This window comes from Cornus florida, unplaced genomic scaffold (genome assembly GCF_030987335.1).
Source record: "Cornus florida cultivar Cherokee Brave unplaced genomic scaffold, ASM3098733v1 CherokeeBrave_3.0.0_Hap2_Chr09, whole genome shotgun sequence".
NCBI lineage: Eukaryota > Viridiplantae > Streptophyta > Magnoliopsida > Cornales > Cornaceae > Cornus > Cornus florida.
This window is the reverse complement of record NW_026775579.1, coordinates 54,793,341-54,816,178: the sequence shown is the minus strand read 5'-3', so window position 1 is coordinate 54,816,178 and position 22,838 is coordinate 54,793,341. Positions and strand designations below refer to the sequence as shown.

General features: G+C 38.6%; 1 protein-coding gene and 1 pseudogene across 1 annotated transcript; one reads left to right on the top strand and one right to left on the bottom strand.

Moving 5' to 3' along the window:
• Window positions 1-10,383: 10,383 nt before the first annotated feature.
• Window positions 10,384-13,131, bottom strand: LOC132272629 (uncharacterized). Its single transcript, XM_059773735.1, has 4 exons — window positions 12,192-13,131; window positions 11,257-12,066; window positions 11,018-11,136; window positions 10,384-10,911 (listed from the first exon to the last, which is right to left on the bottom strand). The coding sequence occupies exons 1-4, from the start codon at window positions 13,129-13,131 to the stop codon at window positions 10,456-10,458; spliced, it is 2,325 nt and encodes a 774-aa protein (XP_059629718.1). The 3' UTR covers window positions 10,384-10,455.
• Window positions 13,132-17,363: 4,232 nt separating this feature from the next.
• LOC132272628 (putative receptor protein kinase ZmPK1) lies at window positions 17,364-22,507 on the top strand (annotated as a pseudogene).
• The last annotated feature ends 331 nt before the right edge of the window (window positions 22,508-22,838 follow it).

Sequence of the window (22,838 nt, the reverse complement as noted above, 5' to 3'; positions counted from 1 at the left end):
TGTGCCATTTTTTTTTTTTTTTTTTTTTTTGAATGGCATGCATAAGGGTGTTGTGGAGGAATTGAGGATAGGGTTGATTGAGTGTGAAGGGTGGTGGGTGGTTAGGGAGTGAAGGTGCCGAGAGAGAGATGGTGGCATGCATGGTGGGGTGAGGTGAGGAAGTTTGGTGAGGTTGGTTGGATGGTTGGGAAAAAAGAGGATGCCGAGAGGGGCATGCATGGGGGTTGCATGGTGTTGGTGTGTGTAGATGCCGAGAGAGAGAAGGCTTGTGTGAGGGTTGGTTGGTGAATGAGAGAGGGGTGAAGCTTGGGGTGGTGGTCGGTTTGGTTGGTGTGTGCATGGTGTTGATGTGAATGGTTGGGATTGTGTTGGGAGGGTGGCCGTGGAAGGCATGCATGGTTGAGGATGATGAGGGGTTGCCGAGAGGTTAGGGTGTTGTGAGGTTGGTTGATGCTTGGTTTGCATGGTTGGATGGTGCCGATGGTGGTTGGTTGCATGGTTGGATGCCTTGGGTGAGAAAGAGATTTCGAGCACTCGAAATGGGATTTCGAGTGCTCGATTTGAAGACAGAGAGTTCGGTATGTTGGGTTGCAGTGGGATAGCAGCTGCGAGCACTCGAAGCTTGGCCTTCGAGTGCTTGAATTGGAGACAGTGGTTGCGGGATGTTGGGCTGAAAATTTAGAGCACTCTAAATGGAAGCTAGAGTGCTCTAAATGAAGGCAGGGAGCTTGGGATTGATGGTTCACATTTAGAGCACTCCAAATGGGAGCTAGAGTGCTGTAAATGAAGGCAGTAGCTTGGGATGAGATTGGTTCACATTTAGAGCACTCTAAAATGGAATTAGAGTGCTCTAAATACAAGCAGCAGCCTCGGAATGATGGTGGAGAAATTTGGAGCAATCCAAATGGAAGCTAGAGCACTCCAAACTTGGGCAGTGAGCATGCAAAATTGGTGTGGTAATTTGGAGCAATCTGAATGGGATTTGGAGGGCACGAAATTGGCTCAGTAGGCTAGGGGGTGAGCTCGGTTGTGAGGACTGAAGCAAGGAGTGAAAGGGAAAACATGCAAGACAGTGAGCACCATAGAAGTTGAATTTGTTGCAATGGAATATGGAATGTGAGCAACATGGAAATGGAAGCTGTTCAAAATGGAGTCCATGCATGGAAATTCCATGCATTTGCATTTGCAATCTCATTCCATGGGAGACAGTGAGCACTATTGCATGCATTTTCATGCATTTTGATGCATTTGCAAAATCATTCCAGGAATTTTGCAAGTTGGTGACTTGGAAACAAAAAAATTTTGCATGTCATTCCCATGGAATGGAAGAATGTCTGAAAATTTTAAAATTGTCTCATAATGCTTGAATGAACTGAAGAAAATTTTCAAATTGCATCATCTTTGGAAAATTTCCAGACTTTGAATGAATTTGAAAATTTTGGAATTTTTGAATATCTCTTCAATGCAACATCACACAATTCATGGAAAATTTTTAAAACTTGCAATGTCAATCCAATGCATGGATTAATTTTTTGAAAATTCTTCAAACTTTGCAATTGTGCACCAATGCTTGGATGAATGTAGAAAATTTTTAAACTTGGCAACTTTTCTCTAATGCATGGAATTTTTTTTTTTTTTTAAAAAAAACTTGTCAACCTCAATCCAATGCATGGATGGACTTGTGGAAAAAAAAATTTCAAAAGCTTTGCAATTGCAGGGATGGAAAAATTGCCAAGCTCTAAGCTTCAATGCAATGCATGGAAAATTTTGAAATTTTTTCAGACTGAGCAATTTTTCCCCAATGCTTGGATGAATTTAGGAGAAAAGAAAAAAAATTGAAATTGCACATCATCTCAAATGCATGGAAATTTTTTTAAAACTTAGCAACTCCATTTTAATTCAATGCATGGAAAAATTTAAACTTTGCACTTCATCTCAAATGCATGGATGAAATTTGGGAAAATTTTGAGACCTTGCAACTACTCTCTACTGCATGAATGAATTTAAGAAACTTTTCAAACTTTCGCAACATCACACAAATGCATGGATGATTTTGAGGAACCATGATCCAACAATGCATTGAAGATGAGAGGCTATGCATGTGAGTGCCATGTCGAAAGTCCGAGAAAATTGTCTGATAGAGCTGGAAACTTGCGGGAATGAAAACAGGAGTTGAGAAGGTCTAATAAGCAGGTCTAAAATTGTGAAACACAATTGAAGAGCATTCCAGAAAAATCAAATTTTTGGCTTTTCGAAACCATTTCCCGGAAAATTTCAAGGCTCAGGCAATTGAAAGAAGGGAAGCTTGGAAATTGAAAGAATTGCTTCCCATGAGTGCTAAATTTAACGTCGATAGCTAGACGCACCGAGATCAAGTTAGTCCTCATCACCTTATACCATGTCTCTCAAGAGATTCAAGCTTCCCGAAGTAAGATAATTCTTTTAAAAGCGGAAGGAAAAGAGCTTGAAGACAAAAGTTGGAAAGAGGTAATGGAAAGACCTCAATCCACTCTTCATCCTCAATGAAGAACTTTGGACTATGGGGCTGATTTGGATTATAGGAAGATGGAGTAGGTGAGAGTGCACCTAGCAAAGGCTTTTGAAGGGTCATATTGAGCACGGGAATGCTCGACAACTTATCCTTCAAAATTTCAACATCCTCCTCACACTTATCCGGCGGTTCGGGCTCAACAACTTGAGACAACTCAAATGAGGGAATGGGATGAGATGCAAGCTCCCAAGAAAGAGATACATTTGATGTTGACCAAGGAAGAGAATGAATAGGTGGATGAATATTAAGCAAAGAATTCACCTCCGAAATGGAATTGTCAACATTAAAATCCTCACAATTGAAATGAGCCAAACAAGCTTTTAGAGGATCCTCCATTGAAGGAGGTGCATCAAGCAAAGGATTATTTAGGGGTTATTCTGGAGTTTTAAAGGATGCAATCTCATCATCTTTTTCCTCATTTTTAATCACAAATTCTTCCATTTTATGAGTGGCAACAATTTGATCTTCAACCACCATTTCATCATTTTCACATGTAATAACCACTTGATCATTCTCATAATGAAAGTTACTAGGAGTAATCTCATCATTCATAGAATTTTCTTTTGGATTGGCCATAAATTCAAATGAAAATGTTTCCTCCTCTTCATGATTTTTAGCATTAATCCTTTGTTGAATTTGAGATATTTGGTCATCTATCATTGCACTAACTTGGGACTGGTGATATGGTACCACTTGATTGATAGACTCTACTGTGGATTGCATGCTAGCAAGGGAGGCCAATAGTTGATTGTTGGAGTCCATTATTTGTGTGTGCATAGACTCCATCATTTGTTTGTTAGCAACAATTAGCTCATCCAATGGAGACGGTGGAAAAGGAGAAAAGGGCTGGAAATAATGATCATTGGGTTGAAAATTGGAGTGAAAATGTTGCCCAAAAGATTGTGGGGCTGAATTTCCTATGTCATGCCACAAGAAGTTTTGATGATCTCCTGAACCCGAGTTATAACCATTGAAGTATGGATCACTACCCGGTTCAGAGAAATTTGCATTTGGTTGCTCTAGATAAAAATCCGAGAATTGTCTCGTTGGAAGACAATCTCTTGTATGATGTGTATTACTAGAGCAAAAAGCACAAAATGCATGTGGTGTGTAGAATTGAGTTGGAAGATAGTTATCCTCCATCTAAGAGTAATTCAACAACACACAAAGCAATCAACACAACACTTCATCACCATAACCTCCACATATGATATTCCTTTTCTCCTCAATTATCAAGACAAAAATTAAATTGGCCACGACAAGGACCGATGCTTGGAATTGAAAATACATAATAAAGATTAGCCTCGACAAGGGCTTGCAATTTATCTACTTCTAAGCTTAACACATGCACGATATTCACAATTCGAAACTAGAAGGTCAAGAGACTTACCTGGGGTCCTCTAGACTTACAATTTGTTAGCTATCCCACGGCGAGCTTTGAGTCCCTAGAATCTTACAACACGAAGATGATCAAAACACACAAGGAATATTCACAAGACACAATATGCACAATCAAACTAAATTTAACCCTAGAACTTTGGTCGCTAAACCGTTTGCAGTCCCCGGCAACGGCGCCAAAAATTGATCGGTTGGTCAATTAAACATCAACCTTCGCAATAGCACGAATCATTGTAAAATAGGGCTATTGGTCGGGTAAGTCGAACCACTGGGACTGCGCTAGTCTATAGCAACCTAAGTGTCTAGAATTGTTCTTAGAATGATAAGGGGTAATAAGGGTTTGTTTGATGGTCACTAAACTAGGAATTCAAAGTGCATAAAACAATAGTGTGCTAGGAAGTAAAGAGATAGAACAATAGAGAAAAGACTAGGGAATTGACTTCACCACAAGCCATATAAACATGCCTAATTGCAATTAACTTGGGGAACAAAGTATACATGCAACCATGATATGTAGAAATGCAAGATAACTACAATATCTTCAAGAAGTTCACACATTCAAGAATTAAGTATAATCCATCCAAGGTTGGCATAAGTCATCTATCTAAACTATGGTATAGAATGAAGTATCCTTCCTAAGCTATGAACTATCAAAGTCCTCAATTTGTGTGGTAAGTGCACATGAAGTCTAGAACTAAGCCATAATCCATCAAAGGTTTCCCTAAGCCATGGAATATCAAATTTCTTAAACAACATGCCATTAAAACCATTGTATAATCTCATCTTCATTCTCACTATAAAGATGTAAGTAGCATAATCATGAAGAAATAATTTCTAAGACAAGATAAGAGTCTCTACAAGATTAAATATGGAATGAAACACAAATACATCAAAGTGTATCTCTAGATTAGACAACTTGTTACATAAATGCAAAGTTCCCCAAATATAAACACAATTAATACATATTTACTTGACAAGGGTTACATCAACTCCCTAAGAAGAGGTTTAGTTACCCATGGTAGCTCTAGATGAAGGAGGAAGCAAGGCATCCAACTCCATTTTCGTGCTCCCTTGTGTTGGCTTGAAGAACTCCTCTTTCTTGCTCTCTTCTCTCTCCTCTCTCTTCCCAAAATGAAGCTTAATGATATATGTGGCCTTGCTTCCCTTCTCTTGTATAGATAAGGCTCTAAAAACCCCCACCAACCAACATCTCCAACCAACCATTAAAGAGGGAAATTAGAATTGAGGAACCCAAGATGCAAGTGGCTGAAAATGGGCCATTCCCGAGTGCAATTCTGCCCTAATTTCGAGCACTCGAAATTGGAGCAGAATGCTCCATTCTTGCCTTGCTCCGCCCGGACCTACTTTGATGAAATGGTCATAACTTTGTGCTCCAAACTCCGAATGGCAAACCGTTTGAAGATTTGGAGAGCTAATTCAGAGCTTTAAATACTTCATGTTTTGGTGGAGATCCAATTCTCAAGGATGGTTGGTCGAAAATGAAGATCAAGGCAGAATTGCATTGCTGCCAGGCAGTTCTGCGCACCTCTGGTAACAAGGCCATAACTCTCTGCTCCGAGCTCCGAATGACAAACCGTTTGAAGATTTGGAAAGCTGATTCAGAGCTCTAAATCTTTCATGTTATGAGAGAAGTCCAGTTCCCAAGTTTTCAAGGTCAAAATGGCGAGCAAAGTTCAGGTTCCACTGCTGCCAGAAATTCAGCCTTGTGCCTTTTGATGGCCAAAACTCCACAAAGCCTTGATTTTGCTCCTTTTTTGGCAAATGGACCTGAAAATATATACATACACACAAATGAAGATAATCTACTTAATTAAACAAACGACGGACTTAACTAATGCAATTTAGGGCGCTTGAATATACAGTATTCAGCGCTTATCACCATGTACTCCTGAACCTTGCTGTCCACCACCCTGATACCCTGACTGTTGTGAAGACATACGGGGTGTAGAGCCTCTAGTAGGTCGTGGGCCCTAATCTGAAGCTCCAAGCTATGGTGTCTGAAGAACCCTGGATCCAGACTGGACCACGGATGATTGTGACTGCCTGAACTATGATCTCGTACCATCACGTGATCCATTCCCCCTCTGTGGGCACTCCCTTTTGAAATGTCCCGTCTGACCACAACTAAAGTAAGCATTCGGAAGTCCGGTCGAAGCAGCAAAAGATTGTGTGGTAGATGTCTGAAGTTATGGGCAACGTGGCCTGATATGTCCTGTTTGATGACAATGGTGGCAGACTACCTCAAGTGTGGATCCCAAAGATAAGGGAACTGTGGGTGTAGGACGTGACTACTGCCGAGACCCTTGTGAGTATGAACTGCCCCCTCCTCCTCTAAACTTCTTCCATTGACTCCCTGAAGATGAAGCCTCACCCTTGAAATGCTTCTTGGACTTCCTAATCCGCTGTGAGTCCCTATCCTCTGCCTCCACAAGCAATGCCCGCCTCACCACTTCAGAATAGACCCTCAAATCCAAGACTGAAACACATGGCCTAATGTTAAGGTGTAGGCCATCCTGGAGCTTCAAGGCCCTGTCCTCATCGGTCCATACTAAGTCCGGTGCATAGCCGGAGAGGGACGTAAACTTGTTCTCGTACTCCATGACACTCATACTCCCTTGGTAGAGGCCATCGAACTTCTTCCTCATTTCCCTCATTGCGGTCCTTGGGAAATACTTTTCATAAAAGAGCCCCTGGAAGACTTCCCAAGTCATTGTCTCAATATTATGGGTGTTGGTGATAGATCTCCACCAAACCTCGGCATCACCTTTGAATGAGAAGGATACTAGAGAGATCCTCAACCGATCTGTGGGCACCGCTATACCGTCAAGCTTTTTGACCGCCTAGTCAAGCCAAAACTCTGACACTAGTGGATCAAAACCTCCTGCAAATGGCTCAAGCTTGAGGCTCTAAAACGTCACAAGGTAGTCCATAGCCGAGTTAGCCACTACCGGCTCTGGAGGCCTCAATCCTGCAGTAACTTTCCGAACCATCTCCTCCATGGCCACTGTAAATCCACGTGTTATCTCCATCATCACCTGTGCGCCATCAAAAGGAGTAGGTGGTGGGTCAACACCCACGCCTCTGCTCCTATCCCTTCTGAGGTGAACTATATCCCTAAGAAGTTGTGTTTCATTCACATGCTCCCCAAGGTTAGGACGCGAAGTCTCTCCAGTCTCACGTCTAGGTGGCATGGTTCTATAAGTACAATGGAAATAGATGAATATAGATGTAAGTCAATAATTAAATGGAAGTGCTCACAATCCCATGCAACTCACTCAATGGAAGTATGAAACGCAATGCATGATAATGCGAACAAACATGTAAATCATGCTAAGTCATAAAACAATTAAGTATATAAGCACGTAACCAATAATTATCATGTAAACATGGAACACGAAATAAACCCAACCTGTCGTCCTTAGGTTTTCGAACCCGGACGCTCTGATACCATGTTGTCACACCCTGAATTCCACGACTTAGGTCGCGAAGAAAAGGAAGGAAAATAAATATATAAAAAAATAAATAAATAGATTCACTTGAGAAAATAAATAATTAATCGGAGAAAAACCGGTGTCATTCAGCACATAAACAGCAACAACAACAACAACAACAACAACAACAACAACAATAATAATAATGACAGTAATAATAAATTTTAAGGAAAATAATTTTTTTGAAGGTTTGCAAAACAGTGGGTGTGAAATTAAAATGACAAATTGGCACATATGGCCAACAAGCTAGGTGAGTTGGACGATCTGCCAGTATGGAAAACATTGCCAGCCCCAAAATTTATTCCTAAATATAAATGGAAAATAAACAAGGCATAAAATAATGCCCAGTAAAGTGCCTAATCCTTCCTGAATATACATGGGCATGGCAAATGATAATCATGATTATAGTATGAATATAAATGTTATATATATATATATATATATATATATATATATATCAGGCCAAACATATTCATGGGGACAAGTCAGTACATGACTTCAATTAAAGGACCTGTATTAAATTTAGATACATGGAAGCCACGATCACGATCCACTTGTGATTAAACTCATATCTAATAAATCATTTACATTAGTCTAATTAAGTGCACCCATATTTACATACATCATACAGTGATTGTTTTAATTCCACCACAAGTCTAAAAATTTAATTTCAAGGTTATTAAATAGCAAGGGTACATATATAATCCAAGTAGAAATTATGGCCTCCATAGCCTCATTACAAACCATAAGGTGAGAAATAATGTTATGGGATTACATGAGTTGAGATAAGAGAGGAAATTCCATAACAACTCCAAAAGATGGATGGGTGAGTTCCTAAGTCATTTTTCCATCCAACAGAATATTACAAACATGTGTCATCAAATACATTATCCAAATACACCATGAGTCAAAATACAAGTCCAAAAGTAAGTTACACAATGGATGTCACAATTGTCACAAGTAGCTCAAAAACATTATCAAGATCCTAATCAAGCTAGGGATGAGGAACCTCCTCTTGGACAATGCCCTTTCCTGAAAAATATAAGAATCAACGGGGTGAGCAACAAATTGCTCCGTAGGAATGTCTTATGAATATAAACTAGGTTTCTCAAAATTTTACAAACATTGCATGGCCATACAATACAAGGAACATGCTCCTTAACATCTAGTCTCAAGGGGAACCTAAATAGGATCATCCTAGTCTAGCATAAATAATATTAATTCATTCATCAAGACAAGCATAAATAATATAGTGTAATGTACATAAATTCACAAGTTACAATAACACATAAATGCTAACTTGAAAATAAAAGTTGAAATTAATTAATGAGATAACTCAGAACACACCCACACTCCCGGTCACATAGCCATACTATGCGCCTAAATAAAAATAGTCATTTTCGGATTACTAGTCCGCCAAAAGCTAACCGATTGGCCAATATGAAGTGGGAAAACTCATGTTTCATCCGCGAGCGCCAAGCCCTCGCATTCTCAAAGTAACAACCCCCGAGTATCTCCCAAAATCAACAAACAAGTCCACAAAATAATCCATATACCATGATATAGTTAGCATGTACAGCTGTTATCTATTAAGAGTTAGAGCTGAATGTACAGCTGTTATCTATTAAGAGTTACTGCTGTTATCTATTAGGAGTTAGCGTGTATTAGTTCTCAAATTAATTGTATAGTTGACTTACCTTGAATAGGTCTGTGTATTCTGTATAAATACCCTTGAGATATATGAAAGAAAGATAACTTTTTCTGCCATTTATCAATTTGGTATTAAAGCTGAAAAGAAAAGAAAAGAAAGGAATTTCTGCTGCTTTCTTTTCTTTTCTTTTCTTTTCTATTTTAACCTTACTTCTAAAGACCTGCAACAGCCGTCAGCAATCTTTTTTGTGCTACTGCTACTTGTCTTCAATACCTCTTAGCCACGATCCATGGCAGCCGAAACAACCACTGACTCTTCCTCTCTAACTGAAAATTCATCTGACAGCAAGAAGTTCTCCACGATGACTATTCACGAAACTTCTTCTCCCATTCCTATTAAATTGGATGGTGCTAATTATCGTGTTTGGTCTCAGATCTTGGAGATGCATATTGCTGGTAGACAGAAAAAGGGGTATATCACAGGAGCGAAGGTCTCTTGATAATCAATCCCGTAAGTCTGAGTGTATCCCTTGGTAACTAATCTAGCCTTGTAGCCCTCAACTGTCCCATCTGACTTATACTTCATTGTAAACACCCACTTATTTCCCACTGTCTTCTTTTCTTGAGGTAACTCGACTAACTCCCAAGTAGAGTTCTTCTGGAGAGCCTTCATTTCCTCTACCATAGCAGCCTTCCACTTAGGATCTCCAAGGGCATCCTGAAAATGGCTAGGAACAGACACAGAATACAACTGAAGGGCAAAAGCTAGGTGAGTCTTAGATAGACGGTGATAGGAAACAAAATCAGAGATAGGATAGACAACATTAGAAGAAAATTTGGAAAAACCCAACCTATCAGGTTCTTTACGATCACGAAAAGGATACCTCCTACCCTGATCACCAACCTGTGGATTCAAGGCAGCAGTCTCCACAGAAGTTACAGGGTTATAATTAATATCTGAAGCATAGTTGTTAAAGGCTCAAGGCGCATAAAAGCGCAAATGCCTCCTGGAGCCTGAGGCGCAAGGCGCAAGGCGAGGCGCGCGCCCGACTGAAGCAAGGCGCACGTTGGAAAAAAAAAAAAACAAAACCCACCCAATAAAGTATTAAAGATGCAAATCATGCAATAGTATATAGAAAGATGTAAAAGTCAACTAAATGAATTACTTAAGTTAAATATTCAACATAAAGATGCCAAAACCAAGTAAATCAAGTACTTGAGTTCAAAACAGTGAATAATTAAACATATTAACATAAAGATGAAAAAGTCAACTAAGGAGAAGTATAAGATAAAACTAAAACAAACATAAACATCATTCTTCCTAAGAAGACAACACCAATGAATCTAAATATCATCCTCGTCATCAATAAGTATAACATCATTTTGATCGTCACTAAATGATTCATAATTCTCAGGATCCTCTTCTATCTCATCTGAATCATCCTCATCCTCATCCACAAGTCGAACTGAAGAACTTCCTGCTCCCTTTGTTGGTAACCGTGAACTAGAACTAGATTTTGATCTAGTAGACCGTTGCGGCCTGCTTGCCTCTCCAATACCAGCAAAATTAGCAACATCACCCCATGTCAAGGAATCATTTTCATAGACTAGATCATGTTCTGCATCAGAATCATCCATCCTCCCCGTCAACCACTCGTTGCTCTCATCAATGTCATCGAGTAAAATGGGATCAAGAGTGTCACGCATATTATATCGACGCCTCAATGCTCTATTATATTTGATGAACACTAAATCATTCAACGTTGTTTGAGCGAGCCTATTTCTTTTCTTGTTATGAAGCTGCAATAAATTCAACTTTAACTAGTACGTATAAAAAATTAAAATTTTAATTTTCAACAATTAAATTACAAACCTAGTTAGTAAATACTAAATAGTATATACTTACATGCTCAAACACGCTCCAATTTCGTTCACAACCAGAAGAGCTACAAGTAAGGCTTAAAACCTTTATAGCAAACTTTTGGAGAAGTTTTGTTGACTTGCCATAAGCTTCCCACCAATTAGCTATTAAAAAAAAAATTAATAATGATGTTTAGCAACTTTAGCTTCATCTTTCTATCGACTCTATTGTCAAAATAATTTTAACACTTAGCTATACTAACTTAATATACTTTACCACTTTACCTGGTCCTCGTGTACTTCTCTGTCTAATAGCAAAGGGATTACCAAAGAGGTCCTCAGCTTTAGAATATAAGGACAGCTCCTCAGTAATTTTGTCTTGGTCTTTGACATCCAGGACTAACCTTGCAATGCATGCATACAAACCCTTTGCAATCTCTTCATCTTCTTCAATTTTCGAATTTGAATAAAAGTATTCTGGGTTCAAATAATAACCTGCTGCATGCAAAGGGCGATGAAGTTGAACATTCCACCTCTTATCAATTATTTCAAAAATATCTGAGTATTTATCTTCTACTCCCCCAAATGATTTTGCAATGGCTTCTTTAGCCTTATCCATAGCCGCATAAATGTATCCCATGGGAGGCTTTCTCTCGCCATCAACTAATCTCAAAACCGGAATAAGAGGACCGGAAACCTTAAGGCTAAAGACAATGTTGTTCCAAAAGGAAGGCATCAAAATATAAGAAGCAACTCTTTTACCGGCTTCCTCTTTCGCCCATTTACTACGATTCCATTCTTCTGAAGTAAACATCTTTCTCAAGTTATTCTTTTGCTTGTGAATACTTGATAATGTGATGAAACATGTAGCAAATCGAGTCTTAGCAGGCCTAAGCAACTCCTTTTTGTGAGTAAAGTTCCTCATAATGTTCAACAACTTTGGTCGTATATAAATATAACTATTCAACTCCACTGCCCTTTGCATTGTTCTAGAGATGGACGGTATTTTCCCAATGTCTTCCAACATCAAGTCTAAGCAATGAGCAGCACATGGGGTCCAATACAAATGTGGGTGTTCTTTCTCTAACATTCTCCCTATTTGAAACCAAACGGGAAAAAGAAAAAATGATATAAAGAGAATGAGTAAATCAAAGTTGATTTAAATTATATATTTGTAAAGAATGTAAACTCTAAAAGTTATAAACATTGAACATTCTTACCGGCATACTTATTGCTTGACTCACTATCTGTGACGACTTGGATGACATTTGCTACTCCAATGCGGTTCACAAATTTATTAAGTAAGTTAAACATCTTGTCACCATCCTTTGAAAAAGAAGAAGTATCTATCGACTCAATAAACATGGTTCCCCTTGGACTATTTACTAGGAAATTAAGCAATGTTCTCCCTCTCTTGTCTGTCCACCCATCTGCCATTAATGAGCATCCAAATTTTGACCACTCCTCCCTATGGTCATTCATCAAAGCATTGGTATTATCCAATTCCTTCCTAAGCAAAGGAACTCTCACCTCATGATAACTAGGTGGTTTCATGCCAGGACCATATTGTCCAATTGCTTCAACAACCTCGGCAAAGCTATCATACTTAACAGCATTGAATGCAATTCCTGCATCATACATCCACCTTGCAAAAGCAGCACACGCTCTTCCTCTCAACTCTTTCTTGCATGCATCATTAATGGCTGTTTGTTTTCCCCCCTCCTTTCTTTTTTGTACCACAATTTCCAGTCTGGGAGTGAAATATAAATCAATCGGTCCCTTTTGCTTTTGCATCTTTGAGGAATTGACTCTAGCACTGCCTGCACTAGCTACCCTTTTTCCCCGATTGCTAACTTTCATGACATCATCCTCATCCTCTCCATCAATGAAATTAATCTCATCACTAGGTAACAAATTCATTTGTTCTTTTTCTTCCTTTTTCTTACTCATGTACTCTTTGATTTCTTCTCTAACACCAGATGGGCATCTTGTGCATGCACTCACATTTCTATATCCTCCAGCTAAGTGTTGCTTAGCCCGATAAATACCTCCTTTTGTAACTTTTGCACAGAAGTTACAAGTGACAGCATTTGTATCTTTCGGATTCTCCAAATGTGAGTAATTCCATGCCGGATCCTTTCTTGAACCTTCACTAGGCATCTTTTAAAGTTCAAACTACAATCAAGTTCAATAGAAATTATGTAAGCTGCAAATCAATCTAATTTTCTATAACTATAAGCACCATCATTCATTCTATAACTATAACAACTAAACATACTTTTAATAATAGAACCTAATTATATTATATGAAAATAATATAACAGTAAACAGTTGCTATTTACAATTTGCGATTGTCTTTTATAATTTAGACTTTAGAGTACACTTCACTAATTATTTCATTTTAACATGTTAGAATGATTCAATGGAACAAATACAGGCATACAATTTGGCTGTAATTGTAATTAAGCAAAGTAACTGCAGAATGTGTTGGCTCAAATTGGGAAATATATCCGTCACAGACTCACAGTCACTCTCTACGTGGAGAGAGCTGATAGATCGGTTTGGAGCTAATTTTTATGGATTCAGTATTTCAGTGTTAAGTAACTTAAGTTTGATGTTAATAAATTTGACTTCAATTTGGTGTTAGTTGTTAACTGGACAACTTCTTCTCTCTATCAGTCTATCTCTCTGTATTTGGTATTTTGGTGTTATGTAAATTATGTATAGATTAGAAGCTTTGTATTCCTCTGCAAATTTTACAAGAAAATCAATTAAATACCTTCTGATTTCAATAAATTTTTTTTTTTTGGGTAACCCGTAACCAAGAAAAAGAATTACATTCTATCTGTCACATACAGGCTACAACAATCCAAAAATAAATAAAAAATAAAATAGCAAGTTTAGCAACTGTTATTTTAAGATTAAAATAGCAACATAATAAATTTGTCACAGTCCAGAGTCTCCACTCTCCTCTCCCCGGCCCCTTCATCAATTCCATCCATATATAACAATTTCTTTTCATAAAAAAAAAAAAAAAAAAAAAAAACATGTGATCTTAATTGGTCATCAATTCCTAAATAAAAGAAAACTTAATATATGAATTAATCTATAAAAGTAAAAAGTTTCTTTGAACAGAGTAATTGGTAATCGCATTTTGAATTCTTGATCTTTTGAGAAAGTGGCATATGAAATGATTGTCACTTGCCCAAAATAAAGGTTAGAATCAATCTGTTGGGGTAACTGAATGACGAGGTTCTTTACAAAAAGGTTTAACCAATCTACTTCCCTCTTTAAAGTTCCAACTTTCTTGTTTATGTCAATTATATACCAACAACTAACTTGATACTTTAGTGCTATGAATTATGATATGGTTCGATTTAGTTATCAAATAATTTCATTCACCTTGTTAACCTTGAAATTTATAAATCAGAACTATATATATACATATAGAATTCCTGATGGTTTTATAATTCTTCTCTGTACCTTAATAGCTACTCAAGAAAAAAAATAAAATAAAAAAATAGAGAAAAAAAAGAAGAAAAAAAAAAAAAAAAAAACTGCCAAACTCGACTCTACGGTCGGTCGAGAGAAGAAAAGAAGAAGAAAAGAAAAAAAAAAAAAAAAAAAAAAACTGAGACAGATCACAGATCCGAGAAGAGAAGGAGAGAAGAAGAAGAGAAGGAAGATGAGAGAAGAAGAAGAGAAGAAGAAGAGAGAGAAGAAGAAGAGAGAGAATGTACCGGCAGAGTCGTGGTGTCGCCGACGTCGTAGATCCAGCAGATCCGACACAGATGACAGATCCGAGACCGAGAGTAACTGTTGTCTATGTCGTCGCCTCTGTGACCTCTGTCTCCGACTTTGTTTTGGTGTTTGTTCTTCTTTTGTTTTTTGTTTTTTTAATGTGGTAACAATGTGTTACAAAAGTAATAAAATAGAAACAATAAAATAATAAAACAAATCAATAAAGTCAATAAACAAACAAAAGTTACAAAAGAAAACGGTTAAAATATTACAACTTCCATCAGGTGCGCCTTTATATCGCCTTTAGCCTTGCGCCTGTAGAGAAAAGGCGCTCGCCTTCTGCAACCTATGCGCCTTAAGGTTCTAGAGGCGCTGAGATGGCGCCTGGAGGCGCCTTGCGCCTCAGGCGCGCGCCTCCGGCGCCTTTCACAACTATGATCTGAAGTTGAAGTTAAAGGAGAAGAAACATGTACCTCAGAGTTAATCATAGAAGATTTTTCCAATGGCATGGTAATATCATCAAGAGGGGTACTAGAGTTAGAAGGAGACGGCATAACAGTGGCATCCTTGTTCCTTCTCACATATACTTCTTTGAACAAGTAGGCTGGTCTTTCACCTATTTTTTCATCGAACTCAGTCTCCACATGATCAAAAGTATCTAAAGGTTCTCCTTTTTTCATAACAGCTGAATCCTCCTCCTTACCTGAAATCCACAACCTCTTTTCTTCCAGCCATAACCGTTCCTCTTCCTTACTACTAATCTCCCCCTAAAGAGGAATCAGAGATACATCCCCAGAAAAATAAGACTCGCTTTCACAAAACTGAACATCCATGGACACATAATATTTACTTGTAGGAGGATGAAAACATTTATAGCCCTTTTGTGAACTAGAGTAACCAAGGAAGACACACTTAAGAGCACGAGGGTCAAGCTTATCCCTATGAAGAGAATGTATATGAACAAAACACACACAACCAAAAACTTTAGGACAAATATTAAGTGTAGAAGGAATAGAGTGAAATCGGGATAGCATTCTTAATGGAGTTTGATATTTAATTATACGAGAAGGCATTCGGTTAATAAGAAAAATAGCAGTCATGATAGCCTCAGCCCAGAAACGCTTAGGAACATTCATAGTAAAGCATAAGGTACGAGCCACCTCTAAGAGATGACGATTCTTACGCTCTGCTATGCCATTTTGTTGTGGCGTGTAGGCACACGTTGTCCGGGGGAAGATGCCATGTTGTTTGAAGAAATCAGTAAGAGACTGATTCACATACTCACCACCGTTGTCAGAATGGAAAACCTGAACCTAAGTATTAAATTGGGTGATAATCATTTTGTAAAACTGAGGAATAGCATGTATAACATCACTCTTAGATTTTGGACCAAACCCAAGCTCACTTAAGAGAATCTTCGACCATGTAAGCTCCGTAATTGCATGATGAAGAGCACGGTATTCAGCTTCTGCACTAGACAACAATACCACATTCTGTTTCTTACTCCTCCAGGTAACCAAATTGCCTCCAACGAATGACACATACCCTGAAGTAGACTTCTTATCCAACTTGGCTCCCGCAAAATCAAAATGTGTATAACCCACAATGTCTAGGTGTCCATGCCTGGAGAACATAATACCTTTACCTAGAGAGGACTTTAGATAAGCCAAAATACGATTCACTGCATTCATATGTCGGTCACTCGGATTGTGCATGAATTGACTCACAACACTAACTGCATACGACAAGTCAGGCCTAGTATGAGTCAGACAAATCAACTTCCCCATTAGTCTCTGATATCTCTCCTTATTTGTCAGAATCTGATCAGGATAGATAGCTAAGCCATGATTTACTTCAATAGGAGTGTCTATAGGAACACACACAGAGTTACCAGTTTCAATCAAGAGATCTAATGTATACTTACGTTGAGAGAGAAAAAGTCCTTACCTGGACCGAGACACTTTAATGCCCAGAAAGTATTTCAGAGCCCCCAAGTCCTTCATTTCAAATTCCTTGGCCAAATAGCTCCGAAGCTTCTCTATCTCATTGGTGTTGCTACCTGTAACAATCATGTCATCCACATAAATGATAAGCAAAGTAATATCATCACCATTCCTCTTATAGAAGAGAGTGTGATCTGCCAAAGCTTGCTTAAAACCATACTTCTTCATTGAGTAGCTCAACCTGCCAAACCATGCTCTTGGTGATTGTTTCAATCCATATAAAGCCTTCTTTAGCTTGCATACCTTACCTCCTTCAGGTGTAAACCCCGAGGGAGGATCCATATACACCTCCTCTATCAAATCACCATAAAGGAAGGCATTCTTCACATCAAACTATTGTAATGGCCAGTCCAAATTAACTGCGAGAGAGAGTATAACTCGAACAGTGTTCATCTTGGCCACAGGAGCGAAGGTCTCTTGATAATCAATCCCATAAGTCTGAGTGTATCCCTTGGCAACTAGTCTAGCCTTGTACCTCTCAATTTGGTGACCTGGAGGAGTAAGAAACAGAATGTGGTATCGTTGTCTAGTGCAGAAGCTGAATATCGTGCTCTTCATCATGCAGTTACGGAGCTTACATGGTCGAAGATTCTCTTAAGTGAGTTTGGGTTTGGTCCAAAGAAACCTATATTGATTTTGTGTGATAATATGATAGCTATTGATATTGCTAATAATCCAGTGCAACATGATCGAACTAAGCATATTGAACTTGACCGAAACTACATCAAGGATAACCTGGATTTTGGTGTGATAGAGGTTCCTTACATTAAGAGTGCAAACCAGCTGGCTAATATGTTGATTCATGGTGTTACTAGTGGCTCATTTCATACATCACTATCCAAGTTGGGCATGTGCAATATCTATGCACCAACTTGAGGGGGAGAGTTAGTGTGTACAGCTGTTATCTATTAAGAGTTACAACTGAATGTACAGCTGAATATACAGCTGTTATCTATTAAGAGTTATAGCTGTTATCTATTAGGAGTTAGCGGGTATTAGTTGTCAAATTAATTGTATAGTTGACTTACCTTGAATGGGTCTATGTATTCTGTATAAATACCCTTGAGATATATGAAAGAAAGATAACTTTTTCTACCATTTATCAATTGATATACCCAAATTGCACTTCACATGCGCACATAAATTATACTAATCACACAATCCATGTCCTATGATCCAAATCACTATAATAGCATACTCTTTGATGCAATGTCAACAAATTGGGTATTTTAAAGTCATGTGATTTCATGTTGTTATTATATCAAATTTCAATTATGTAAAAGTTTAATGTCATTATAGAAATGTACATCTTCAAAGTTAACCCTTACAAGATAACAAATACATAAAAATTCATAAACAACCACAACATATAAGACAATTTAATTACAAGTAATTGTACACACTAAAATTTAACACTTTAATAAACATCAATAATATCAAAAATGAAACAAATAATATGTTATACATGAAAATTAATATAAGAACTCAATAAAACATTATGGACATGCAATTAATCATTATATAAGCTCTCTAATCCAACCCACATGCACAAGTGTATGCATAACTCACACAATGGTCATAAAATTCCAAGAACTCCTAGGTTATAAGCACAATACACCCCTACCTCAAGCTAGGAGCAAACCCTAGCTACTCCAAAGGAAAAATGTGCTCCAAATCCAAAATTGATTGAGGGGTTTTGTTCCTTTTGTAATCCCCATCAACTTCCCTTCTATGGCAAGCTCAAAACCTCAAAGATTAGAGATGAAATGGTGGAGAAATGGTTGAACTAAAATGAAAAAGAAAAGAATGGGAGAGAGAAGGGAGAGTGTCGGTGGAGTGGGAGAAATGAGAGGATTTGGTTTGTCTTCTACTCTCTCTCTCTATACAAACACCCATATACATATCACACACATTCTCATCCACACATATCTTATCAACTAGTTAACCTAGGCCCCACAACATAACAAAATGCAATTAAAAATAAATATAAAAGGAAAAAAAAATGAAGATAAACTTGGTCATCACAAAACTCCTCTTCACGTAACTAAATAAAGAGCGAATAATATGAAGTTTCAGCATCGCCATAGATGACTCATTCCCTTTGAACATTCTACTATTCTTCTCCTTCCAAATGCACCCCCAGACGCAATGCGAAACTGTCCTCCAGTTGTTGCGAACACTGATTCTCACACGGCATCCCTCCATGCATTAATCAAACCTTTAGAAGATCGAGGCATCACCTAAAACATGCCGAATAAGCCAAATATGAGGTTCCGACAGTCGTACGCCACTGGGCAATGCAGGAGGATATGATCCACTGACTCACCATCTCGTTTGTAAAGACAATACCAATTAACAATATAGTTGCCTCTCTTCCTCAAATTGTCAATCGTCAAAATCTAGCCCTATACAATAGTCCAAACAAAAAATGCCACTCTGGGAGGAGCAGTAAAATGCCATATGGTTTTCCATGGAAAATCAATGCCAACGAAGTTGGTTAGGCATCAAAACAGGATCGTACTTCAAATCGACCATGGGAAAAGTGGATCCACCTAATATCATCACTACCTCTGCCAACTGCCTTATGTTGATACAACATATCCAGAAGAACACATACCTCGTCCCCTCCCAATCTTGAAAGGAACACTGAACGCTAACGTCCCACGTAATCCCACTACTATCAAGCCGATAACAGTCAACTACGCAGGCATGTCTGTTGGTGGTGATGCTATACAAACTTGGAAAGGCGTAAGATAACGGCTGATCACCGCGCCATAAATCCTCCCAAAATTGAACATATCTACCGTTACACACCTTAAATCTAATATGGGAAAAGAAAACATCCCATCCCTTCGGGATGAATTTCCATACACCAACTCCTCCCTTAATAGAGACTGGACGAGTAGACCACTTGTCACTCTCATCCCCAAAACGACATTGAAGGGTTGAAGCTGAGAGTAAGCATATCATGAGGGTGATGCGATAGCATATCACACACACATGCCTCCACCTAGACTTAAACTCCTGACCTACCCTTTGGGGAGGTAGGTTTGTACTAGCTGGGTTATTACCCATTTGATAATGTTATGCATTTCTAGTATCATAAATGATAGCTAAAGAGGGCTCTTGAGAGTAATCAATAGGCTGGTCCACCAAATGAGTTCTCCATGCAAAAAAGAAAATAAAAAAACCTTCGTACTTGTTAGTAACCAACTTAATTGTCATGTGCTTGGCGCAGTAATCCCCCTGTTGGCGTAGACATCTTGGTAAACTCTTTGAATTTCATTCTTATAGATGCATGGTCATAGAGATGCCTTCTCTTTCAAACAAGTGTATGTTTCTACTTATATTAAGATCCACCTTCAACGGTTATTCATAATCCATTTACAACTGATCTAAGCAGCTAAAGCCAATATGAGTGCTCCATTTTTATTCATGTGTCTTTTTTTGGTCCTATCTATATCATTTTCATCTTCAACACTCTATAGGATGAGGAAAGGCTCATCTATCTCTATGGAGAAACTTGGTGATGTTTTGATTTCAGAAAATGGTGTATTCTCTGTGGGCTTTTATCCAGTAGGTGAGAATGCTTTTTGCTTTGCAATATGGTTCAGTCAAGCATTATCCGATGGGAGTCACACCGTTGTTTGGATGGCGAACCGAGATTAACTAGTTAATGGAAGAGACTCAAAGCTATCCCTACTAAAAACTGGGAATCTTATCCTAGTCGATGCTGGTCGTCTCACTCTTTGGGCCACTGAAACCACCTCTGCTTCTTGGGTGCAACTACAACTTTATAACACTGGTAGTCTTGTTCTTCATACTTTGGGGGGGGGAAATCCTTTGGCAAAGCTTTTATTCACCAACAGATACTCTTTTCCCTCAATAATTATTCACCAAAAATACCATGCTAGTTTCATCAAGAAGCCAAAACAGTTATTCTTTTGGTTTCTACAAGTTCTATTTCGATGATGAACACGATCTTCGTCTTCGTTTTGATGGTCTTGAAACATCCAGCGTTTATTGGCCAAACCCGTGGCTGCGACCATGGTTATGGGAAATTGGAAGGTCTACTTACAATAACACTAGAACTGCGGTCTTCGATTCCTATGGCCATTTCAAGTCATCCGACGATTTGAAGTTCTCGTCTGTGGATTTCGGCAAGGGACCTAAGAGAAGATGGACTATTGATGCTGATGGAAACCTTCGATTATACAGTCTAGATGAAAAGAGGAGAGATTGGATTGTTTCTTGGCAAGCCCACCCTACCCCATGCTTCATTCATGGTTTTTGCGGACCAAACAGTTTGTGCACTTACGCTGCTGAAACCGGTAGGAGATGCAATTGCCTACTGGGACATAAGATGAAAAATTACACAAATTGGTCTTATGGTTATGAACCAGATTTCAATTTCTCTTGCAACAATAATGATGAGGCTGTTTTCATAGAATTTCCTCATGTTGAATTCTACAGCTATGATGTTGGGTACTTCCCAAATCAAACCAAACCTTAGAGTGGTGTGAGAAGTGTTTGTAGCATTGCAATTGCCAAGGGATCTAATACAAATTTAGCAAGGAAGGTTACTATCTCTGTTACATTAAGGCTTAATTGCTTAATAGATATCTCTCGTTAGGTTTTAAAAGTCCTATGTATATAAAATTTCCCAAAGCTAATCTTTCATCCTATGACAAGATCGTTCAAGAATTCTAGTTAGATTGCTCACCCTAAGTTACAACACAGCTCAACAGAACTTACACGAAGAAGCAAGAAAATGGCACGGTGAAGTTCATGCTTTGGTTCGCCCGTGGATGCGAAGGAGTTCAGATCATCGGTTTCTTGTTAGTTTTGTATGTATTGTATAGAAACCGTTAAGGTTCCATTGCCATGGAGAAAGGTTACCTTAACATTGCAACCGGATTCAAAAGATTCACCTATGCTGAGCTTAAGAAAGCATCACGTGATTTTAGTGCAGAATTTGGAAGAGGAGGTAGTGGCATTGTATATAAAGGCATATTGTCTGACAATAGAGTTGCAGCAATCAAGCGTCTCAGCGAAGCTAGCCAAGGAAAAACAGAATTTCTAGCAGAAGAAAGCATAATTGGGAGGCTTAATCACATGAACTTGATAGAGACGTGGGGTTATTGTGCAGAGGGAAAGTATAGACTTTTGGTGTATGAGTACATGGAGCATGGATCTTTAGCAGAAACCCTAACTCTCAATACTCTTGATTGGACGAAGAGATTTGAAATTGCATTGGGTACTGTAAAGGGCCTAGCTTATTTATATGAAGAGTGCTTGGAGTGGGTTTTACACTGATGTAAAGCCTTAGAACATACTATTAGACTCTAATTACCAACCGAAAGTTGCAGATTTTGGCGTGTCTAAACTCTTAAATAGAGGTCGCACTGATGTTTCAAGTTTCTTTAGGATAAGAGGTACTAAAGGTTACATGGCTCCTGAATGGGTTTTTAATTTGCCCTTCACCTCCAAAGTTGATGTTTATAGCTACAGGATCGTCATGTTGGAGATGATAACAGGAAGGAGCCCGACCGGTGTCCACCCCATGTATGATATTGGGGTAATGGAGCAGCAAAGGTTGGTCACATGGGTGTGGGAGAAGATGCATGGAACTACAGGAAATGCATCATGGATTGAAGAAATTAGACTGTACCATGGATGGTGAATATGAAAAGGTTAATATGGAACTTCTGGTTAGAGTGGCTTTGCAATATGTAGATCAGGAAGACAAAGATTCAAAACCCACCATAAGTCTCAAGACCCACCGCGAGTAAGGTAGTGGAGGTACTTCTGGGCCATGAAAATGATGACTTCTAAAAGTCAGCCCTTGGATTATAATTGTAACGTGTCCAATTTTCGTCATTTTTTCAATTTCTGAAATTTTTCGTCATGCAAGGGCATTTTTATCTTTTTTCGTTTTGCGTGTCGGACAGTGTAGGGTGTACCGGTTGTGTCCGAGAGTTGGTTGGGACATTTCATTGAGTCCAGGACTCTTTGAAATGCCAAGGTTGCCATTTTTGCATTTTTTTCCGTTTTTCGTGGCGGACGGTTCCGAGTGGGACCCGCTACCAGATTTGTTGCATCCGGAGATCTTGGTTGGATTCA